At 35.6% G+C, this 22505-nt stretch overlaps 4 protein-coding genes and 1 long non-coding RNA gene across 5 annotated transcripts; 2 read left to right on the top strand and 3 right to left on the bottom strand.

Moving 5' to 3' along the window:
- Positions 1-7927: 7927 nt before the first annotated feature.
- Positions 7928-8457, bottom strand: LOC135077527 (pupal cuticle protein C1B-like). Its single transcript, XM_063972079.1, has 2 exons — positions 8348-8457; positions 7928-8229 (listed from the first exon to the last, which is right to left on the bottom strand). The coding sequence occupies exons 1-2, from the start codon at positions 8357-8359 to the stop codon at positions 8008-8010; spliced, it is 234 nt and encodes a 77-aa protein (XP_063828149.1). The 5' UTR covers positions 8360-8457; the 3' UTR covers positions 7928-8007.
- Positions 8458-10114: 1657 nt separating this feature from the next.
- On the top strand, positions 10115-11218 carry LOC135077532 (uncharacterized). The gene is made up of 2 exons (XR_010258471.1): positions 10115-10322; positions 10839-11218. It is a non-coding gene; the product is annotated as an uncharacterized LOC135077532 (long non-coding RNA).
- Positions 11219-12640: 1422 nt separating this feature from the next.
- On the bottom strand, positions 12641-15480 carry LOC135077526 (vitelline membrane protein Vm26Ab-like). The gene is made up of 2 exons (XM_063972078.1): positions 15370-15480; positions 12641-13669 (listed from the first exon to the last, which is right to left on the bottom strand). Exons 1-2 carry the CDS (start codon positions 15379-15381, stop codon positions 13424-13426), a joined length of 258 nt encoding a protein of 85 aa, XP_063828148.1. The 5' UTR covers positions 15382-15480; the 3' UTR covers positions 12641-13423.
- Positions 15481-18098: 2618 nt separating this feature from the next.
- LOC135077156 (pupal cuticle protein C1B-like) lies at positions 18099-19035 on the bottom strand. Its single transcript, XM_063971709.1, has 2 exons — positions 18940-19035; positions 18099-18591 (listed from the first exon to the last, which is right to left on the bottom strand). Exons 1-2 carry the CDS (start codon positions 18949-18951, stop codon positions 18370-18372), a joined length of 234 nt encoding a protein of 77 aa, XP_063827779.1. The 5' UTR covers positions 18952-19035; the 3' UTR covers positions 18099-18369.
- Positions 19036-19800: 765 nt separating this feature from the next.
- LOC135077519 (pupal cuticle protein C1B-like) lies at positions 19801-20334 on the top strand. The gene is made up of 2 exons (XM_063972072.1): positions 19801-19891; positions 19966-20334. Exons 1-2 carry the CDS (start codon positions 19880-19882, stop codon positions 20185-20187), a joined length of 234 nt encoding a protein of 77 aa, XP_063828142.1. The 5' UTR covers positions 19801-19879; the 3' UTR covers positions 20188-20334.
- Positions 20335-22505: the final 2171 nt, after the last annotated feature.

Below are 22505 nucleotides of genomic sequence, written 5' to 3'. Positions count from 1 at the left end.
TGGAAATGCACATAGTTTTCTGAACCGTGTCTATGTTTGTGGTTTTGTCTTTAGCGAAACAATTCTCAATTGTGTGTCCTATCTTATTGCAACGTTTACACTTTAGTAGAGGCTTAGGGCACTAAGTAAATGCATGTCCTTTATCTTTACAGTTAAAACAATAGATAGTACCCGATACTGGTTTCACTACTGTCTTATTATTATGATTACCATCTGCCGTAGTCATATTGCTCTTATTCCTGTATGGTACATTAGTATGAGAATGAGACGTCATGGCCTCCTTGCTACTCAACAGAAATTGGAGTAACTGATCTGGTTCGGAGCATCTCAGAGCGAGAGCACTAGACTTAACAGTTCTATCACTTATGCCATGGATGATACAATCTACGGCACGTTTGCCTTGGATATCGCATTGATTTAGCAGAGCAAGTTTTTCGTAAAAGTAAATCTCAATTGGTTCCCCAAATCTACTTCGCCGCTTCAACATGTCCTCCAAGGACTGGCCATAATTTTGTTCGCAAGGAAAGGCACTAATAAGTTTCTCCTGCCATTGAGTCCACGAATATAAAATAGAATTAAGACTTTCGTACCATATTTTGGCCAGTCCTTGTAGCTTCTGCATGGCGAAATGTACGGTGGTCCTTTCGTCCCACCCGTACACAGAGGCACATTCGTTGACCTTTTTCAGCCAGACGTCTACTCGTTGATTTTTAGTTGCAGGGTCAAAATTTGGAACTATATTTTGAGAATCTAGACCTCTATAAGTTGATTGTGCACTCTGTGATGGCGGTTGGGACGACAAGCCACTTTTGAGAGATTGCAAAAGATTACAAACGTCTTTAGTAGTAAAAGTAGGGCTACGTACTCTTTGTGGAGGCTGGTTCGCGCCGGCGCACTCGTCGTGCTGGCTGGTGTTGGTCTTCAACGGCAGCAGAGGGCTGCGTTGCTCGTAGCGCTGACCCTCTTGTCGGCTGCTTCGTCTGCGCCCGCGGCTGCTCTCGCGGCGGCTGCGACTGCGCTCACGGCGGCTGCGGCTGCCCTCGCGGCGGCTGCGGCTGCCCTCGCGGCGGCTACGGCTGCCCTCGCGGCGGCTGCGGCTGCCCTCGCGGCGGCTGCGGCTGCCCTCGCGGCGGCTGCGGCTGCCCTCATGGAGGCTGCGGCTCCCGTCGCGGTCCCTCTGTAATTCCCGCTCCAGGCGAGAAATTCGTCTTCGTTCCAGCTCCAATTCTTGTTCCCGTCTACGCAAGTAACGGCTACGACTGCGCGTCCCCGTCCGGTTGCGTGTGCGGCTGCGCGTGCGACCGCCACTACGAGGCCGCTGAGAAGCGCTGCTACGCTTGCGCCCCGGCGGCTCTCTACTTTGACGACTTCGAGGGCGGCCACGGCTTGGGCTGTCCATGTCGCATGGAGGCGGGCTACGCTCTGGAGTAGCTAATTTTCGTCCGCCTTCATGACTTTCGGGTTGCTCATCCATAGTGACACCTCGTAAAAACAAATTTAGATGATTAGTAAGGGTTATAATATAACCATCCGAATACGGGAACGAAACTACATAATATCATCTCCCAAATTGATAATATTTTTAATTACGTTCCCGTTAATATATATCACTACACACTTGTCTGGATGTAATCACGAAGGTTAAATCACAACGACAAACAAAAGAAGTTCTTGTATTTATAGAAATATAAATGTTATTATAGTAATAATATGTGCTACACAGCATAATTGGAGACACATAACTTCGTTGATCTTATTGATATTACTACTTACTCGTTGTTTATTTAAAAGTACGACTTAAAAATAGAAATCATAAGTTTATGCTTTGCAAAGTAAAAAATAAATAAAAAAAATGTGGGTGTAATTAAAACCCTTCTAGGTTCCTGGTAGTTGGTATTTTAGAAATTTGGTAAGCTTATAAGTTTATAAGCATGTATAAAATCTACGATAAACACTCGGTTGTGCAATCACCAGAAATGCGTTTCGCTACGTGTAACTGAGGCAGTAGCATTTTTCGTAATATGAATAAAATTAAACAACAATACCCAGCATTTCTTACTCTCAAAGCTCTCTTTAAAACTAATGATATAAATATGAATTATGGGCGAGTACTTACGCGCTATGGCATGTGGCGTTGCATCCCACTTCTGACTTGTAAGAAGATGCTGCTTCAGGAGAATAATTTACACCAACTTGTTGTAACACTTTTTATTTCCAGTATTCACACAATACTTTACACTTTTACTAGGCACTACTGCACAGTTCAAGAGCTCGATACAGAATGAGCCAAACAGCCAAGTCTCTCAGTTTTGTCAAGATGGCGGCGCTAGTGTCGCACAACTAATTTGATTTCCGTTTGGCGATTTATTTTACTTTAATGTATTTATTGCTTTATAGTTATTGTATAATTTAAATAAGGATTTGTATATAATTTACAAGTGTTAATTTTGAATTTAAAAGAATGATATTATATTTTAAACTTACTAATTTTAAAACTAGTCAAGAAAAACTCTTATTATATTTTAAAATATTCTAAATATTATTATAATATTCAAATAAACCTTACAGGATGACGCGCGCTGTTATGGATATAATGCGTGTCACCATAACGCGTGTCGACGCTTATGATGCACGCGCTGGAAAATGAAAAAGAAAATGAATCATCATTTTCTTTTCACCTATCAAGGTAGGTAATTCATACACTATTCAACAAACGTATTTTTGATGGACATTATAAAACTTGGTATTTTTATATGGTAACAATTTCCACGAAATTAAGGCCGGGTAGCAGAGAAAATGGCGAAAATGAGGTTTTCATTTTTCATTTTTGAGGTACTAAACAGTAAAATTAAAGGCTAAGATTTTTATTGGGCATAGTTGAGGATATTTTCTAGGGCTATTAACGGATGGAAACACGATTTGATGAAGTTGACTCGATAGAATAAATTCCCAAAGTTACCTCTATTCGTTTTCTATTTATGGTTTTATTTTTAAAATAAGCGATTTGAGATTCTAAATCTTTTACTAAACTAAAGTTCAGAAATAACTTGAGGGCTTTTAACGGATGAAATTTTTATATTGCGTCTTATTTAGTTACTATGTTAAAAAATGTGGAAAAAATCGTCCATGACGGCTTGGACAATCTCAATCAGTCGCGCGGTGGCGCTTACGGAGGACGGACGCGTGTCAGTTTTTTGGCCGTGACAGTTCGCGATTTGTCAATATTTTTGACAATGATGACTTTGATGAGTCACAGTATAATAATATCAGTGTTACTGGAGAAAGCTTAAATTTTTGATAATTGAGAATTATCAATTTTGTCTACCTATTGAAATTTAAATCGTTCGCATCCTTTTAAACGAAGACTCTACTCATGATACATAGTACATTCCTCAAATATGAGACAAAACAAATGAGTTAAAATTACATTTTAATAGTACCTACATACAATTGTCTTACACTCTTTAGAAGAGCACAGTATACTGTCTAAGGTCTGTAGCTAAAGGTCTAAGCTGTAAGATAGAAGAATCTTCTAGCCAAAAAGATGGCAGATGCAGCAGATGTCAACGGATTTAAAACTGGAGTTCATATGACTCCTTCTAGACTTGAGTCTCTAGAGCGTCCCTTCCTCCACCATGCGTAAGAATGTTTCAAAAATACTGTCTAAGGTCTGTAGCTAAAGGTCAAAGCTGCAAGATAGAAGAATCTTCTAGCCAAAAAGATGGCAGATGCAGCAGATGTTAACGGATTTAAAACTGGTGTTCATGTGACTCCTTGTAGACTTGAGTGTCTAGAGCGTCCCTTCCTCCACCATGCGTAAGAATTTTCACAAAAATACTGTCTAAGGTCTGTAGCTAAAGGTCTACGCTGCAAGATGGAAGAATCTTCTAACCAAAAAGATGGCAGATGCAGCAGATGTCAACGGATTTAAAACTGGAGTTGATGTGACTCCTTGTAGACTTGAGTGTCTAGAGCGTCCCTTCCTCCACCATGCGTAAGAATTTTCACAAAAATACTGTCTAAGGTCTGTAGCTAAAGGTCTACGCTGCAAGATGGAAGAATCTTCTAACCAAAAAGATGGCAGATGCAGCAGATGTCAACGGATTTAAAACTGGAGTTGATTTGACTCCTTGTAGACTTGAGTGTCTAGAGCGTCCCTTCCTCCACCATGCGTAAAAATTTTCACAAAAATACTGTCTAAGGTCTGTAGCTAAAGGTCTAAGCCGTAAGATAGAAGAATCTTATAGCCAAAAACATGGCAGATGCAGCAGATATCAACGGATTTAAAACTGGAGTTCATGTGTATCCTTGTAGTTTTGAGTCTCTAGGGCAGTAGTTCTTAACCTTTAAGTCACGAGGGACCATTTTACCATCTGTAATGTAAATTATTTTTAAAATGTATTTAAAAAATAAAATGTTCGTTTTATTATTTCAATAATCTGACCTCTCAACTCAACTACACTACACAAACACCTTTGTTCGCAACTGTACTGACGAAACCTCAATATTATACCATTTAAGATGGCAAGCCTTATGTATGGAACGGTCGCTTTTTTGTAACGTTTATAATTTGGTCGGCTTATAGAATAATTCCTGATATTTTTTTGCAGTTCGATAACTTTCTTATAAGTCGTAATATAAAGCTGAAAATAACAGGATAGCTTATTTAAGGAACATTTTAATTTGTCCATTGTATGCCATGTTCCCTTGTTATAAGGGAATCGCGTATTCGGCCACGAAAGTAAGACTGTTAAAATAAATTAGATTTCTTGAAATCTCTCTTTTGCGCAAAGCCACATCATTTATATTTACTGTGGTTATAAAGGTGTACCAAGGGTACATGCTACACCTTTTTATTCGATTGTAAGAGTACTGGTTTACTCACAAATCCGTTTTATCTGATTTTCTGAAATCTTTTAATTACACTGGTGTTTATCATTCAAATCAATGACTAATATTTGAACTAATTTGGACATATCAAGGTCTATCACTGGTATTTTTTTCAAACTTCTGTGTTGAGCCATTTACGAGATCTGGGACATCACAAAACATTACCCCAGCAAAATTCTAAATAACTTGAGAACCGGAACACGAACAAATTTTGCTATTCGTGGACAAATTTCTGCTCACGATGGACTAATTATCTGCTATACTCTCGACTCTCTAAAGCACAACATTTATAAAAATTTTGCTGCGGTAATGCATTTCAGGTAACCGTGTGTGATGCTCATTGCTCATAGTGATTTTCGATACAGAGCCCCGTATATACGTTATACATAAATTATGGAAAGAAAACACCCAGACCAATACAAACAAATATGTATGCAATTTTAGTATGATATTTCTATTTATTAATAAACAAACTGAACAAAATTGAAGCGTGTACTGATTAATGTCATTAACTACATGCAAAGCTTTGTGAATTGCAACAACTATAATTTATTATCCAATCTCTAAATAATCGCTACTACGAGCAACTGATCATAAAATGTTTTTCCAATCGCTCAAGCTCCCGAGGATCTACCGATAGGTCGTGTGACGTAATCTTGAAATTATTTTAGCCGGCGCGGAACTTCCGGAATGGATGGAAATGTCGGGTGACGCCACGCCTCTTTGAACCGTGTTTACTTTGCAAGTTATATTCTATATTTATTCGATTCTAAAATATATTCCCAAAAATTTTGAAAGTTGTTTTAATTTGTATCACTTGGATATGATTTGTATTAGAAAGTGCTGTGAGTGTGACGCTTGAACGGAAGGAAGTCAACCTAACCTAACCAACTGCGTATTTCTATACTGTGTAGCCGCGAGAGCTCTTTGGCGCGCTGTCTTCGGCGAAGTATTGCGCGCGCAGATTTTGACAGCGCGAAATACCTACTTTAGCAGAAATACCAAGCCTTAATAAAAATACCATTGAAAAATTATGCTCTGTTCGTGAAAATTATTTAAAAAGCTTTATAATTCGTGAGTTAACTTCATGTAGTTACACTATGGAATTTTACAGGAACTTAACGAATCTATGGATAAGAAATACTGCGGGGTTTCAGTACTACAATAGACAGCGGCAACTATAGACTGTTACTTTTTCCCTGAGCGAAAAATAGTCTTATGACTCTTTGTCTATCCCGACTGTTCTACTCTATGCTACGTCATTTGTACGCCCGCGGTGTCAACACGCCCGCCCTAGGCGTTGGCACAGCCGACACCGCACCGGAAATTAAGCGCATCTTGTGCCGTGCCGTCGTGGGTGGATCTCGATTCTATTTTAGTAGAACATAAGTAAGGCCCGATTCGACCAAACTTTTATCCAAGAATAACTCTTGATATAACTGACACATTGACAGTTTCAGTATGGGAAATATGTCAAAACTACGATTTATTCTGAGATTAATATTACTCTTTTTTGTTCGAATCCACCATAAGGCAATTGCCGTTACTACAACTTAAAGTTACAGGTATGATCATAAAATGCTTAGTTTTGTTACACGTGCCCTTTTGGAGTCACGTGAATTTTAAAATGACGGCTTTGTAGAATTAAACTACTTTTTAGAGAGACAATTAGAAGTTTTTGCTCGTTAGATTTTCTAATAGTGGACTTTTTGTTTCTTCATTTGTTAAGAAATCTACACGTATCTAGTTGGATTTCAATAATTTTAATATAACGAGCAGCAAATATAAATTATAGAAATAGAAAGTTCTATATAAAATTGGATTATAACTGAGAAAATCTAAAATTTTGTAAGTTCTAATACCTACCAAATTAATTCATAAAACTCAAGATAAGTTTCAAAAACACATATTCAGCGGTTAACTAATATACTTAGCTGACGATACAATAACCTTATTGTTCATCGTTTAACATGAGACGTGAAATGGCATTCATTGAACGAGTTAAGTTCAATAACCTTAGAATAATCACACACATCTAGATTAGTTATTCTGAATCTAAATTAAGATCTATCTACGAGGACCAATATTTACTGGTAAGGATGATCGCTATATTACCAAGAATAAGCTTTATTTAACCTAATAAAGGTTCTGCTTCAAATGTATGTAATATTTTATTAAGTAATAAGTACTATTATTTCAAATTGAATTACCAACCTAAGTAACCGTTAATAATAAAACAATTTTATTAATAGTCGATTGAAATATTAACAAGTGCGTGTCGTGCCACGAGCAGTGTAGGGTTCCGTAGTTGTCCGTCGTTACCACAATATATTTCAGAAGCAAGCAATTACTTCATCTAAAGTCACTTTTCATATTTTCTTCTAAGGAGTTTTTATGAGATATGAAATTTTATAATACATAAGTTAAACATCTATTACTCTTAAACTAACTGCTCTATCTTAACCGTTATAGTTTTCCTTGAAAGTTCATAAAAAACACTATTATTATGAATTTTTCCAGATTTTTACCCTAAATGTTTTTTTTTTTCAAAATGTTATTGTACCGTTTTGTCGGCGTGATTAATATACATAGTTTCCAAGCAAAACCTCGGATGGACAGACAGACATCTAAACTTGTAAAGACTACGGAACCCTAAAAAACCACTAACTGAAAATGTTCAGCTAAAAGTTAGTTTACATTGAGTTATTAACTCTTTCTTACTTCTAAATATTGCTTTTATCTCTTTTTGAATTAAGTTGGTTTACATGATTACTTATAAAATACTATAATATCATTTTCTTCAGTTACAAACAACTTGAGCAAAATTACTAGACCATAAAAACCAAAGTTTATCTAAATAGAATCACTGAGACTTAAAGTTTTCGGAATGTTTCTTCGAACGTCCCAGTTTTCAATTGTAGGCAAGATGTTTTCCCAATTGTAAGTTAGATTTTGGTAAAATGGAGATTTAGTTCACAGCTGGCATACTAATTAATTTCTTCACTTAAATTAGGTCATTTAAAATGAAATTACAATATTTAAGAGTATCAATAATAATTTATTTATCAATCACATTTCGATCGTCATCCAATTTGGCGGTTTTCATCAGATCAGTCTTCAACGGCGCAGGTAGTAGGCAGCATAAGGAGAAGCATAAGTGTAGGCTGAGTAGGCGGGGTAGGCAGAGTAGGCGGAGTAGGCGACTGGCGCGGTGTACGCGGCGGCGACGGGCGCGGTGTACGCAGCGGCAACGGGCGCGGTGTACGCCGCGGTGTACGCCACGGGGGCTACAATGCCGGGCTTGGCGGCGGCGAAGGCCAGGAAGCAGGCGAAGATGAACTGTAAAATAAAACAGGTTAAGTCAACTTTAGCGACATATCTTTTCACTTTCACCGATCGTGATGATCTAACCAGTTAAGATGTTTTGTTACAATCTTGTAAGGACTTTTTAACTCACCAGTTTGAACATTTTGATTGTTGGTTATCACTTGGCTGACACTGCTGAGCTGAATGATGTCCAGTGATCGTCCGTAGCGAACTTTATACTAAGTTGCGAAGGCCGAGTACGGCCATGTGAGGATATGCGCCTGTACTATCACGCCCTATGAATGACGATTAGCGGCAACAATGTTTCGAATGGCAATTTTCCTTGTTTAAAATTTCATTCATCACCATCATTGTTGAAAGCTGTGGCGCTGAAGCACGGATACCTGGAGCTAAAACTTAAGTCAGCGCCAAACCCATCCCCAAATGAAATTATATACCTACACAATGGTGGAATTAAATAATTGATGTTCGAAAATTATACAATTAAAACTACCCAATTGGTTTTGCTGAATATACAGTGTGTCCGGGCATGTAGTGATCAAACTTTAAGGATACTCCTTCCCAGCGGTTTCCATAGCGCACGCGACATGCGAAAATTCACTGCCTGAAAGAATCACACAACCTATTCCGATTACATACTAGCCGCGCTATGGAATCGCTGGGAAGGGGTATCTTTGTTCAACAATTACGTCGAAACTAATAGACGTAGACTAATAAATTTACATTCGTTTTGTAGAATAGCTCAAATAATAATAATACAATGCAAATAAAACATACCTTAACGACCTGGTTTTTCTTGTGTTGGAAAATAACTAAAAAAGTATGAAACTTGTGTCTGTTTTCTACTTCTACTTAATAGATAATTTTATTGGCTATCGCATGATATAAAATATTTGCTTATTAATGTTAAGTTACCCACGCTTTCACTTGTTTTTGAAGGAAGAGGTGAAAACTAAAAATTAAAAACTTAAATCCTTGTAATTTTGCGATAAATGGGTCAAGCCCCAAATTTGAAGTATTTTTATCGATAAAATTGTCTCTAGATTTAATTTTCGCCCCTAAAGTTTGATCACTACATGCCCGGACACATTGTATAGCGAGTTAAATTGAGTAAATGTTTTTGCCATCGTCAGTCAAATCACGCATCTCTTGTTAGTTATTTTAGAGCCAAAATAATGTCATTTTAATCGTTGAGGGAGGCCTTTGTCCAGCAGTAGACGTCATTAGGCTGAAGCGAAAAAACGAATTTAATTTTAAAGTCTACGGATGACAGTCAACTTAAAACTATGTCGAAAATACGGCTCATGAGGTACCTACCTAAGATAAGTTTACGTTTACGTGTCAAGTGACCATCACGTGATGGCAGAATCTATTCTTAGAAAACAAATATTACCTTACATACAAATACAGTCCTCTTCGACACCCCTGAGATTTATATCTGGGTGAACCGTTCATTATGTCTATAAATAAACGCGGATAGTAATTGGGGCTGACTGTTCGTGGGGGTAATGGTTTGTCACCTTATTAGTTTATTTATTTCTTCAGAAAAAGAAGGATTGTTCTTTATATTTCCTTTAACGTTGCTAATATTATAAAAATCAAAATCAAAAACATTTATTCAGTTTAGTTAGACCACAAGTGGCACTTATGAACGTCAAAATATACTAAATAATAAAAAAGAAAAGGTAGCCCTTACGTATTTTTTTATTGGTCAGAATTAACATGAGCAATTCATCTCCCTAAGTTTTATCAAAATGGGAATCTGTAACTTAATTATCGACTATTTCAAACAACAAAAAACAGAAATCCTAGACCATGTCATTCTTCTTAGTAGTACTAAATTAGCCACACGGAGTTTTAATCAGCTTGTATCGCGTAATTCATACGCAATGTGCGTTTAAATTGCTTTGGGTTTATGACTTGTCGATTACTTACTAATTTATTTTCCCCACCAAAACAAATGGTGCATTAGATATACTTACGCTATTGAAACCTTTCAGTAGTATATATAAAACATGACGGCTATAATTTTCATTATTTCCTATGTTCTCCGAGTAGTACCGGACATCAAAATTAAATCAGTGATCATGAAGTGCCCATTACTGGTAAGTCAAATAATAATCAACACACATTTTTCTAGCGTTACTATGGCACCCATAACATTTGAATACTGAACAAAGTGAATTTAAACTTACTGGAACGGCGTGAAAATTTATAATTTCCGTACTTATAGAATGAAAAGTATAACGAATGTCTCAGATTTCATCATATTATTATGACGACACATCGCGACGGTGTCTTTGCTTGTAAAGCGCGCGATAAAGTCTGTCGTGGCATACAGAAATCGCAAGAATTTAATTCTACGTTTATGAATATTTTTCAGTTTCATTAGGCCCAGAACAGACGGTGAAACGCAACTGCAACGAAACTGCAACTGCTAGTTACTTTTGAGTTGCATCTAAGTTTCTGCCATAGCGTCCGTTGAGAGACCACACATGATGCGACCAATTTGAAACTTTCAGTTTCAGTTTCATTCATAAGAATCATCAGAAAGTTGCAGTTTCGTTGCAGTTGCGTTTCACCGTCTGTTCTGGGCCTTAATGTTTTTTTATTTATTTCAGATTTGTATGGCATGTTTACTCTTTATCGTTGATGGACGCCTTATAATTCCTAACTTCAGCCACTTCAGCTATAGTTCAAAAGGAGGCCCGCCCCCCCTGCCATCACCACCAGGTTACTCTGACTTAGGAGATGGTATGGTAGTGTCTGGGTATCCAGTTAATGCAGTGCCAATTTCAGATTCTTATTATGGAGGTCTTAGTCCGTCTATTTATTCCCGCTACCCATCAGCTTCTAATTATAACTTGGGCTAAGTAGTTATAAATCATTAAAATAACGTATAAATCATATAAATACGTGCTAAATAAATACAAACATAATATTATGAACATGTTGTATTTAATTGAAAACCCAAGTGAACTGAATAAAAAACATAATTTCAGCAACATTGTTTAATTTATTATAGTACCTACTGGTTTCTTTAACAGGGAAATGGCATAATTTATCAACGGAAGTAGTAGGCATAGGGAGATGCGTATGTATAAGGCGCGTACGCTGCGGTGAGCGGTGCGCTATACGCGGCCGTGAGTGGTGCGCTATACGCTGCTGTAAGCGGTGCGCTATAGGCTGCTGTGAGCGGTGCGCTATACGCCGCTGTGAGCGGTGCGCTATACGCAGCGGAGAGCGGAGCGGTGTACGCACTCGGCAGAGCAGCGGTGAAAGCTGATGAGTACGCTGACGAGTAGCCTGTGCTGAAGAGTGGCAAGATGGCGGGCTTCGCTGTAGCGACCGCCACGAGACAAGAAATGAGGATCTGTGAACAAGAGTATGTCATTTTATTTAATTAAAATAGCTTTTTGATAATCCCACTGAAAAGTTCCGGAGTGTATTATTGAAACTTGAAAGATAAGAGGATTATTTGGAGACGCACTTTTGCTTTCCATCGATTGAAGTTTCTTCATTCCGTCGTCGATTTTTACATGCTACTTACTCTTTACTTAGCCGTAAACATACAATAAAACGACAATCATTTTATTTTTATACAACAGTAGGTACTATGTTAGTTGTACAGCTATAGTTTATTTACATTTTAGAATTGAAATTAATTACTAAAAAGTTGAGAGATTTGGCATAAAGAGTCGAGTAATGTTTTTGTCATTGGGATCAAACTTTCTTTTATATCAAACAGAATAAAATGAAAAAAAAAACTCACCAATTTCAACATATTGATATCTATAAATTTAGATAATGTCACAAGAGCGCTGCAGTGCTGATAACAGTGTGATTTATTTTCTAAAACTCAGTGTAATTTATACGTTTACTTTTGTATTGTACACTCGTTTTCAAGAAACAACCTTGTGGTATCCGTTTGGAATAACAATTGAGACGTCTCTTGTGCCTCTCAGCAAAAATCGATCATTCATATGCCAATTTGGGACATTAGCAGAGAATGCGGAGATGATACATTGGTAATATGCATGCCGAAGTCCGAACTGACTTAAACCAAATGAGCATAATTTGCTGTTCTTTACTGGAATGAATAATGCAACTGAGTGGTTAACTTTACTATTGTATTGAGTATGTTTTAGCGTTCTCGTACAGTCAAATTGGAATCATAGTAGGTAAAAACAATGTGATTCGATTGAGATCGTGATCTTTTCGCTAGATGTAACGTTGCGTGCAAACAGTAGGTTTTTGCATTGAAAACCGTAACAAAATTTTAGGTAGATACGTACCTACATTGTTTATTAAATACAGCAGTCCCTTATTTGACAAAAGTATACTATTAGGTATGATTGTTTTTTCTACAAGATACCTTAACGACACTTACTCGTAGGTTATTTTGTAATGAAACAGGTTAAAATTTACTTTTCAAATGTTTATTGTTTGTCTTATGTCTAAAATGTACATAATACACTCGGCATCAAATAAATCGCACCTCCCGCGACAAGCACTTATCAAACGTATGCATCCCCACTTCCCACCAATATTGGTACCATTTGAAATCCTAGTTCTAAACTTCATTTCATTAAAGGAAAGGTTCTTGTCCCAAAAATGTGTCTTTAGAAGGATCCAGAGTCACTTCTTCATAAAATAGGTAGTTACGCTTGAGCCAACTTTTATGGCTATAAAACTGTTAAATTGGGATTTATTGCTATCCATCTGTTAAAAAGGACACGTAAGATCATTATTTGGTTTTATAACCACAAAAATTGGTCTACTTGGTCCCATAGGTGAGCCCCAAGTGAGGCCTTTTTTCAAGTCACATTTATGGTACCTGTTAATTGTTTATAAAAAAATTAAATGTGTTTTTCTTTAAGTTTATTTATTAGGCTTTCAAATAACACCAATATTGTTGGGGCACCATGATTGTGTCAAAAGAAAATCTTTAAAGTTCGCGTCGCGGAAGGTGCGATTTATTTGATGTTGAGTGTAGATAAGGACATCACAGATGGGTACATAAGAGGCACTAAGCCATGAAAAAACAAAAGAACAAAGTACAATGTTATTAAGGAGAGAGCTTGGCAAAGAGTATTTACATGACTATCATCACATGTTTAGTCCTGATTGGTTAATAACTCAAAATAATAATTTTAATTAACGGCGTTGGTTTTTGCGGTTTAATAATAAATTTTGTTGTTTAAAATTAACGGCGTAAGTAGTAGGCAGAGTAAGGTGACGCGTAACTGTAGGCTGAGTAGGCTGGGTATGCTGAGTAAGAGGAATACGCTACTGGTGCAGTATACGCGGCTGCGACCGGAGCGGTGTACGCCGCGGCCACTGGCGCGGTGTACGCAGCGGCTACTGGCGCGGTGTACGCCGCGGTATATGCTACGGGAGCAACAATACCGGGCTTGGCGGCGGCGAAGGCCAGGAAGCAGGCGAAGATGAACTGTAAAATAAAGTAAAGATTACAATCTTCACAACATTGATATTCAAAAGAAGTTGGAATGGCACAATTTAACCCATTAACGCCCAAATGAAAACTACGGTCAATTTCCCATAGCCAATGTTTATTTTCTTTATAAAAATACTTCAGAAATAATACTAAACACAAAGAAAACCAAAATCAAAATCAGAAGTTAGGTTTTCAGGGGTGTACTAAGTTTAGTACAATGGGCGCTTATGAGTCATATTGAGCAAAGCCTTCTTCATCCTGGCACAGTGTTTTCAGGCACTTGCCATAAGCTGATTTGACTCTATTGAAACACACGGTAATTGTAAGCTATCAAATCAGCTTGTTTGCTGGTTTATTTTGATTATAACCATTATTTCATATTTCTTCTCCATCAACTAGAGCAAGAATACCTACTTTTATTTATCTTTTATAGGTCAAATATGTGCGTATTATATATTTGCGGAATGCTAGCTGATCTAAGCGACTATATGGGTTTACTATGCAGTGCAGTCTGCATGCATTTGAAATTGTCATGTCCACTATATAAGCTAACAAGACCCATCCACCGCTTTTTTTCTTTTTTCCTCAATTTGGTAAAGTTCTATAGACTAGTCATCTAATCTAACCCACTGATCTTCTTATTATACTAGAGCTGGACACCCTGTGGTGCCTAACTCTACTTTTTTTTTATCAAGAGACCCCATATAATGACCTTTCCCAATGGTTCTAAAGCGTCAAAATTTGTTTCAATGGTACCCACATTATTATCTTTCAATCAATGCTAATAAAATGACGTTTGCCTTGTCGAATCTGTCTCTAGGCTTTTTGTGAAAATCTTTATAAGTAATCAAAGGATACCTTTTGGTTCTGTTTTCACGTGTGGTTCCAAAAACTATGTAACTAAGTCTCTTTAGGTCGACAAATAGGTCGTAATTGGGAAAACAGAATGTTTCTTTTTGTTGTCTGTAACTCCATAAATAAAGAGCCATGTTATTGGAAAAAGAAAACAAAGATTACATATAAAAACTATGCAGAAATAAGTAAACACTCTAATAATAATGTCGTTACTGTACTATTTTACGTAACGTGTCAAGCGCCCATTGTACTAAAGTTTGTACAGCATCACTTTGGGAGTTATAGCATGAAAAACTTTCCATGAAATGAACTTTTCTATGTATTTTTTATTAGGATATGTTGTTAGCTAATACACAAACAACTTATTTGGTATTTTGTGTAACTTAAACCTTGCATAAAAAATTATCAAGTACCCACTAGAAGACATGAAAAAATCACTGAAACAGAATCGCAAAATACCCCCTTAAGATTGTATAATTATGGTCTGTTTCATCTCAGGATATAATGCATAGACCTTTGTTTACCGATTGTAATTATTTCCAGGGTAAAAATACTCACTAAACCAGATTTATCGTAACTAAAAGTTGTGTACTATTTATTGTACGGCGGGCGTTAATGGGTTAAGCAAATATGGATGGAGATTTTGATCACATCAATTGTTTTTTGTCAACAATCGACACACTGATGGTATTATTTCACTGATAACAATATCTTCTTTGATCCATTTATTTATGCTTCATCCCTAGTGAAATGTTGTACTTATTGTATTACTAGCTTAACTCAAAGTCGGCTTTGTAAACCAACTTATCTTTGTCTAATGATAACTATTATTAACTCACCAGCTTGAACATTTTGTTGGGGTTGATTTGGTAGTTTAAAGTGATTCAAGTTAACTCGCGAAATGCAAGAAGTGTTGTGATGTATGTTCTGGAATAGCACTGATTTTATACTTTTACCTTAGCACCGGGCTCGCCATGAAGAAACAGCCTACAGTCCCTGCTTCGAATAATAAACGGAAGATTTTTCGAACGGGCTGCATTCAAGGACTGTGAACAATTCCATAATTCATTTGTTTGTGATTCACGATTATCTTGTCACATAAGAAAAAAAATAGATTGTAATAAAACATCTTAAATTTTGTTATTTTTATAATTTAGTCCCTGTTTAAATGATTAAAATTACATTTTAAAATTCTTTATAATATTATTTTTAACGAAATGAACAATCCTCTGCGGCAATCTGTGTTGACATTTAATAAAAGAGAATTGCTTCCGTGTTTGATTTCCAGAGTTATTTATAAATGTAAGTGAAGTCAAAAGATGCAAACAAGATGATAATGGTTAAATAATGTTGATGAACTTAGATTAATTAATATGAATACTTTCCGGAGGTATAGTTAATGGTGTAACCGATGAATTTGATGCATGGCAACAGTTTATTCATGGAAATAATATGAATGAAAAAACATCGTACAAAGTGAACTCAACTTAAAATATTCATTTTAAGTTGTTTTTTAAGAAGACATGTTTAACTTTTGCATAACATGTTAAAAACTGTCTTAGTAGTAGAATTACGGCTTCCATATTAATAGCATGTCATTAGCTCATTAACTCACCTTCAAATGAGTAGGAATATTCGAATATTAAAATTTGCCACCGAGTCTGAAAGCCTTAAAAATATCTCATATTTGATGTTACTTACAAAATTACATATCAAATATAAGATATTTTTAAGACTAATAAAATTCGGGCCTGTATAAAAATTCCTTTACTGAAGTTTACCGTGTTACGTAAAAGAGCGGATCAAAGGGTCCAAAATACAAATAAATTCGAAGAAATAATGTAGAATGTCTTGCATACTGAGGTACCATAAGATAATAATTATGCGGTTACTACATTACTTATATTACTCACATTTTGAATGATGGAATGATCCTCACTCCAGTGGGCTGAGTGTGAGTTTACATGAAACTTCTTTTTAAACGCGAGAGCGTTTAAAAAATGTATGAAAAATTTAGTTTTTGAAAGTTTCCCGCTAGGGGCGCTGTACAATCCGTCATACATAATGTCATTTTTTGACGCGCTAACTAGTGAGCGCGTTTGAAAAAAACTCACACTCAGCCCTCAGTAAACCTAATAATAAGTAGTATAGTAAGCTCTATTAGACGTAGTTCCTTGAAGTAATTTATTCTGAGCTCTAAAGTTGAAGTATTACTTCTACTATCGGTTGCAGCAACAAGTGTATTCACAAGCCTGGTGTCAGACATTACAAGTCCTCTTAATATGTCTGTCATGGTCCAAATTACTAATAGGTATCATTATAATGGTTTGGGTAGACCTTTGTCCAGCGGTGGACGTCGTTTAGCTGAAACGACAATTGAAAGTAAAAGGGGCATGTCACTGTATGTTAGAAACATACTGAAGGACAAAATGGTCTAATAATAAACACACAAAATAGTATTATTTTCTTTTAGAAGCTCCTAAATATTTGTTGACATTGTTATTAAATTCTAAGTAGTCTGAAGATTTTAAAATTCAAGGCACGAAAACGTTTATTTGTCACCCTATGACTAGTTCAGTTGTTATGCCTGTATCCGCTTCTTTATCTCTAAATTATGTTAATAGATACAAAAAACTATAAACTTTTCGAGTATTTAGGAGCTCGTGAGAAAATAAGTATTACCTAAGTACTTACTTATACTCGTATACCTCTCAGTGCTGCCATATTTTTTTCAAAAAGTTATAAGTAAGTATGTTTACCTATATTCGTTGTCTAGTTCCTCGTCTATAAGGTTTGCTTGGTTTGGGATTCGAGGCGCAGTATAAAATGTCCAAGGATATTTACTGAATATACAGGGCGGAATTTTGTAATGCCACCTGGAGGGAAAGCTCTCTTAATATTGAAGATAGAAAATTGTAGTCAAAGAAAACATTTTCTTTATTTTTCAAAAGAAAAAAAGCTGCATTCAAAGATTTGAGATTTTTTTTTCGAAATTTCTCTACCATACCATAGTTTTCTGAAAATAATTACAATAATTAAAGATTTCCTGGTTTTCCTTTTGTTATCAAGTTTGTTAGAGAGATTTCATCCTTATACTTAACCCTAACGATCGATGCAATAAAAATACAGGGTGTAATTTTTGACAGATTTTAGTTGGTTCGATTCCCGGGTGTGGCATGCAAATTTTTGGAAATCTTTGAATGCAGTTCTATTTCTTTTCAAAAATAAAGGAATGTTTTCTTTGAGTGAAATTTTCTATCTACAGTATTAAGAATACTATCCCTCCAGGTGGCATTACAAAATTTCACCCTGTATACCTAACATATTTTTACAAGTTACATTTCAGGTGACTACCCAAAGCATAGCTTTTATGCACTAGTGCCGAATACTCGTAGTGAATGGGTTAGAAGAATTTTACCGCTAGATGATGATACGAGATGACGCTAACAAATTGATTGTGTATTAAGAAAATAATTTGACGATTTTCCTTTTCATGTTACTGTAAATAAGTAGAGTTCTCGGTATAACTTGCTAAAATAAAGTCGATAATGGGAAAATAAAAATAATATTAACATTCAACCATAATTTTATTTCGTTTATCGTCGTCAAATGTAGGTACATAGGTGAACTTTTTTTTTCTTTGGACAATTACAATTTAAAGCTTTCTGTACTGCTTCAATGTTCTTCATAATATTTTTTAACAAATAAAATGTAGGTATTAACAATTTCAATATCTATAGTTCATTATTTTGTAACTTTTGTAGCAATGTTTTTTTAAAACTTTTGACGATTGATTTGCTTGTCCGTATTCAGGTCAAATATTCAGGTTCAGGTTAATTTCAGCGACGCAGGTAGTAGGCAGCATAAGGAGAAGCGTAAGTGTAGGCTGAGTAGGCGGGGTAGGCAGAGTAGGCGGAGTAGGCGACAGGCGCGGTGTACGCGGCGGCGACGGGCGCGGTGTACGCAGCGGCAACGGGCGCGGTGTACGCCGCGGTGTACGCCACGGGGGCTACAATGCCGGGCTTGGCGGCGGCGAAGGCCAGGAAGCAGGCGAAGATGAACTGTAAAAAAGTGAATATTTAAAAAGTGTAACAATGATAACGTCCATTCATTCTATGCAATCATGCCAACATTTTATTTAGTGACTACCATTTTTTATTATGTTAAGCCAAAGCTTCTTTTTTATTTGTTCTTTGATTTGATTTTTATAAGCTTTTTTACTTGAACATCTCATCTCATCTTACAGGTTGAATTTAAGACATACTTAAATCGTGGAAATTAGTTGATTAAGATTTTTCTAAACATTATAATGCTATTTTTAATAAATGAATGACGCTATGGAGTCAAATAAAATCTTTCACTAAAGTTTTTCTGTTTCAATTGTTTAATTTCATGTAATATTTACTCACCAGTTTGAACATTTTGTTTTGGTTGGTTAGGTGGGTTTTCAAAATAGAAGTTAACTCGCGTAATGCAAGAGATAATGTGATGCTCTGTCCTGGAATTGTGTCGATTTTATACGTTTACCTTTGTATCGGACGATAGCAATGAAGAAATAGCCTTGCCAGTCCTGCTCTGAATACTAAGCAGAAGGATTCTGTTCGTACATTAGTCCTCGAAAGGTGTGATAGCATTAATCAAAAACATCAATTTCTCGATTAAAGTTAAATTAGATTACAGCGATCGATTATTTGACCTTTGACATAATGATATACAGGATGGATCTTATGATCTTATCAATTAGTCTGTTCGCAGATACTTTAAAAGAGAGCTTTCTTAGACCTTAGAAGATAATATGTTTTCGAAATACGTTTTAGAAAATTATGCATTCTATAAGTATTGGTTATAATTGATAATATTAAAGTATTGTTTATTTTAAGACAAAAGTGATTTCTGGTTTGTATGGCATCCTACGCGACGTAGGTAGTTATCATTTTTAATCACAACGTGATAGTTCTTGAGCCTTATCTCATTAACTAATAATGAGGCCGAAGGTACTCGTAGAAGCCAGTTACTTGAAACCCAGAATTCTCAACCATAGCGGAACTGGCTTTCCTGCCGAAACACAATTTGTGTGCTGTTGAAATAAACATAACATTATCGTTATGGCGACAGATTATAGTTATTGGTAAAACACCTATCTTAATATTATCCGGTCGAGGAGTCTTGTTCAACAAAAAAAAACTGTTTGATATTCAAAGCAGGGCTGACAAGGCTCTTTCTTCATTGCTATCGGATACAAAGGTAAACGTATAAAATCAATACAATTCAAGAACAGAGTATCACACTATCTCTTGCTTTAAGCGAGTTAACAACCATTTCTGAAAACCTAACCTAACCTAAAAAAAAATGTTCAAACTGGTAAGTTTATGATCTTAGAATTAATGAATAGTGGTCAATTCATGACACATAATTAAATTGTTATGTTTTTACAGTTCATCTTCGCCTGCTTCCTGGCCTTCGCCGCCGCCAAGCCCGGCATTGTAGCCCCCGTGGCGTACACCGCGGCGTACACCGCGCCCGTCGCCGCTGCGTACACCGCACCCGTCGCCGCCGCGTACACCGCGCCTGTCGCCTACTCCGCCTACTCTGCCTACCCCGCCTACTCAGCCTACACTTACGCTTCTCCCTACGCTGCCTACTACCTGCGCCGCTGAACATCTCCTCCATCACCTTAACCTAAATATCTCCTGAAAACAAATAATATGCAAATCTACACTACTGATTTCGACCCAATGAATAAGAATACTAATAGAAATACGACAATGAACAAAATAAAAGACATTCGTTAAAGTTTTTTAAAAGTATGTTTTCTTCCGCTGCCCAATGAGTTTCATCAAACTCTTTTATTAATCCTGATTTCAAAAAAAAAAACAATTCGATTTTAAACAGATTCTGATTCTGTAATCGATTATGTAAAGAAAACAAAGCAAAATTTTGTAATGAAAGGACATTAATATCATACATAATACTAGCTTTTTTCCGCGGCATCACCCGCGTGAAATTTAGTTTGTCACAGATCGTCATAAATTTTAGCATATATGTTATTCTGGGTTATAAACAATAATGCTGTAAATTTTCAGCAAAATCCGTTCAGTACTTGAAAGAGTACAAACATCCAGATATACAAACTTTCGCGTTTATATTATTAGTAGGATGATATTTTAAGCTAAATTTTTTTAAACAACGTGCTCCATTTGTTTTCCGGAAATTTTAGGGGTATATTATATAAATAAAAACTAGTTAAAGAGTCTTAGGAATATGTGTTTCTAAAAGCATATTTTTGAAGATATTGTGGATTCTAGATTTAGAAGATACCTAGTTTATTTAGATTATAGTATCATCAATCTATTTTATGTTTTTTCAAAATTGTCACCAAGTTTTTTGTGAAGACTTTTTATAGATAGCTAAGTGTATGTAAATTATGAATTATTTCAGTGAAAAATTAAGTTTTTAAATAATTTCGTATGAAAAACTACGTCGAAAAAAATTGTTGAATTTAACAAAAAATTTAATGCCATTCCATTCTTTGAAGTGGTCTTATTAATACCCTAGAGTTCCAGGAAATCAAAAAGAGCACGTTGTATTTTACTAGCTTTCCGCCCGCGGCTTCGCCTGCGTGAAAAAAGGGCTGTTTTTAGGGTTTCCCGGAAATTATTCGAATTTTTCTTCAACGAACATTAAAAAAAAGAATGGGTAATATTGGTTCAGGCGTTGTTGAGTTATGCGCTTATTACCAACACTTTTTGCGATTCATTTTAATATTATAGATTTGGCATGATACCTTTTTACTCGCTTATTTTCTATTATGCTGATTTTTTGTAAATATTCAATCAACTCTATAATGATCATGTTTTAGCCATTAAAGGGTTGCATTCTCGTTCACTATGATTATTCTCACTCTGGTCTTTTGGTTTTCAATTAAGTATTGAATTAGTTTTATTTTAATTAGAGCCCGTGGAACTCTAAGGCTGAGTTGCACCACCAAACTTTGAACGTAACTATTAACGATAACCGATGATTTTTGTATGGAGTTTGACAGATTTTTAACGTTTCGTCAATTACGTCGAAACTAATTGACGTAGACTAATAAATTTACATTCGTTTTGTAGAATAGCTCAAATACTAATAATACAATGCAAATAAAACATACCTTAACGACCTGGTTTTTCTTGTGTTGGAAAATAACTGAAAAAGAAGTGAAAAAAGTTATGTTTTTTTCTAATTAAATCCATTCTTACTCCCTTAAAATGTATGAAACTTGTGTCTGTTTTCTACTTCTACTAATAGATAATTTTACTGGCTATCGCATGATATAAAATATTTGCTTATTAATGTTAAATTACCCACGTTTTCACTTGTTTTTGAAGAAAGAGGTGAAAACTAAAAATTAAAAACTTAAATCCTCGTAATTTTGTGAGAAATGGATCAAGAACCAAATTTGAAGTATTTTCATCGATAAAATTGTCCATAGATTACGCCCTTAAAGTTTGATCACTACATGCCCGGACACACTGTATTTTTACTTACTAGTAGTAGCTATATGTCACCACAATTTTTATAAAGAATTGGTTTGTTAACGAATAATTTTTTTTTTAATTGTTTTTTTTATTTTGATCTATAGTAATGCTTACAGATTAGATAGATAGAGTACATTTATTACAGCTAAACCAAATAATTCAACAAACAAACAAATAAGCTAGTTCTTTTTAATTAAAAAAGCCTAATAAATAAATAAATAAATAAATAAATAAATAAATTCTTTATTGGATAACTTATTGACAGTTTTTAACAATAGGCTAATATTAAACTATAATAGGTAAAAGACTATAATATTTAGACTCCGTTATTAGGCTTCTGACGTTAATGTTAGACACTACATACAGTGTAAAAATATTATCAGTAGAAAACTAACTGGCTATAATACTGTTTAACTTCTATGAGGGATTAAGAGTTTACCATAGAGTAAAAAACA

This window comes from Ostrinia nubilalis, chromosome 13 (assembly GCF_963855985.1).
Source record: "Ostrinia nubilalis chromosome 13, ilOstNubi1.1, whole genome shotgun sequence".
Classification (NCBI taxonomy): domain Eukaryota; kingdom Metazoa; phylum Arthropoda; class Insecta; order Lepidoptera; family Crambidae; genus Ostrinia; species Ostrinia nubilalis.
The sequence above is the reverse complement of the archived record's forward strand: the minus strand, read 5'-3'. Positions and strand labels throughout refer to the sequence as shown.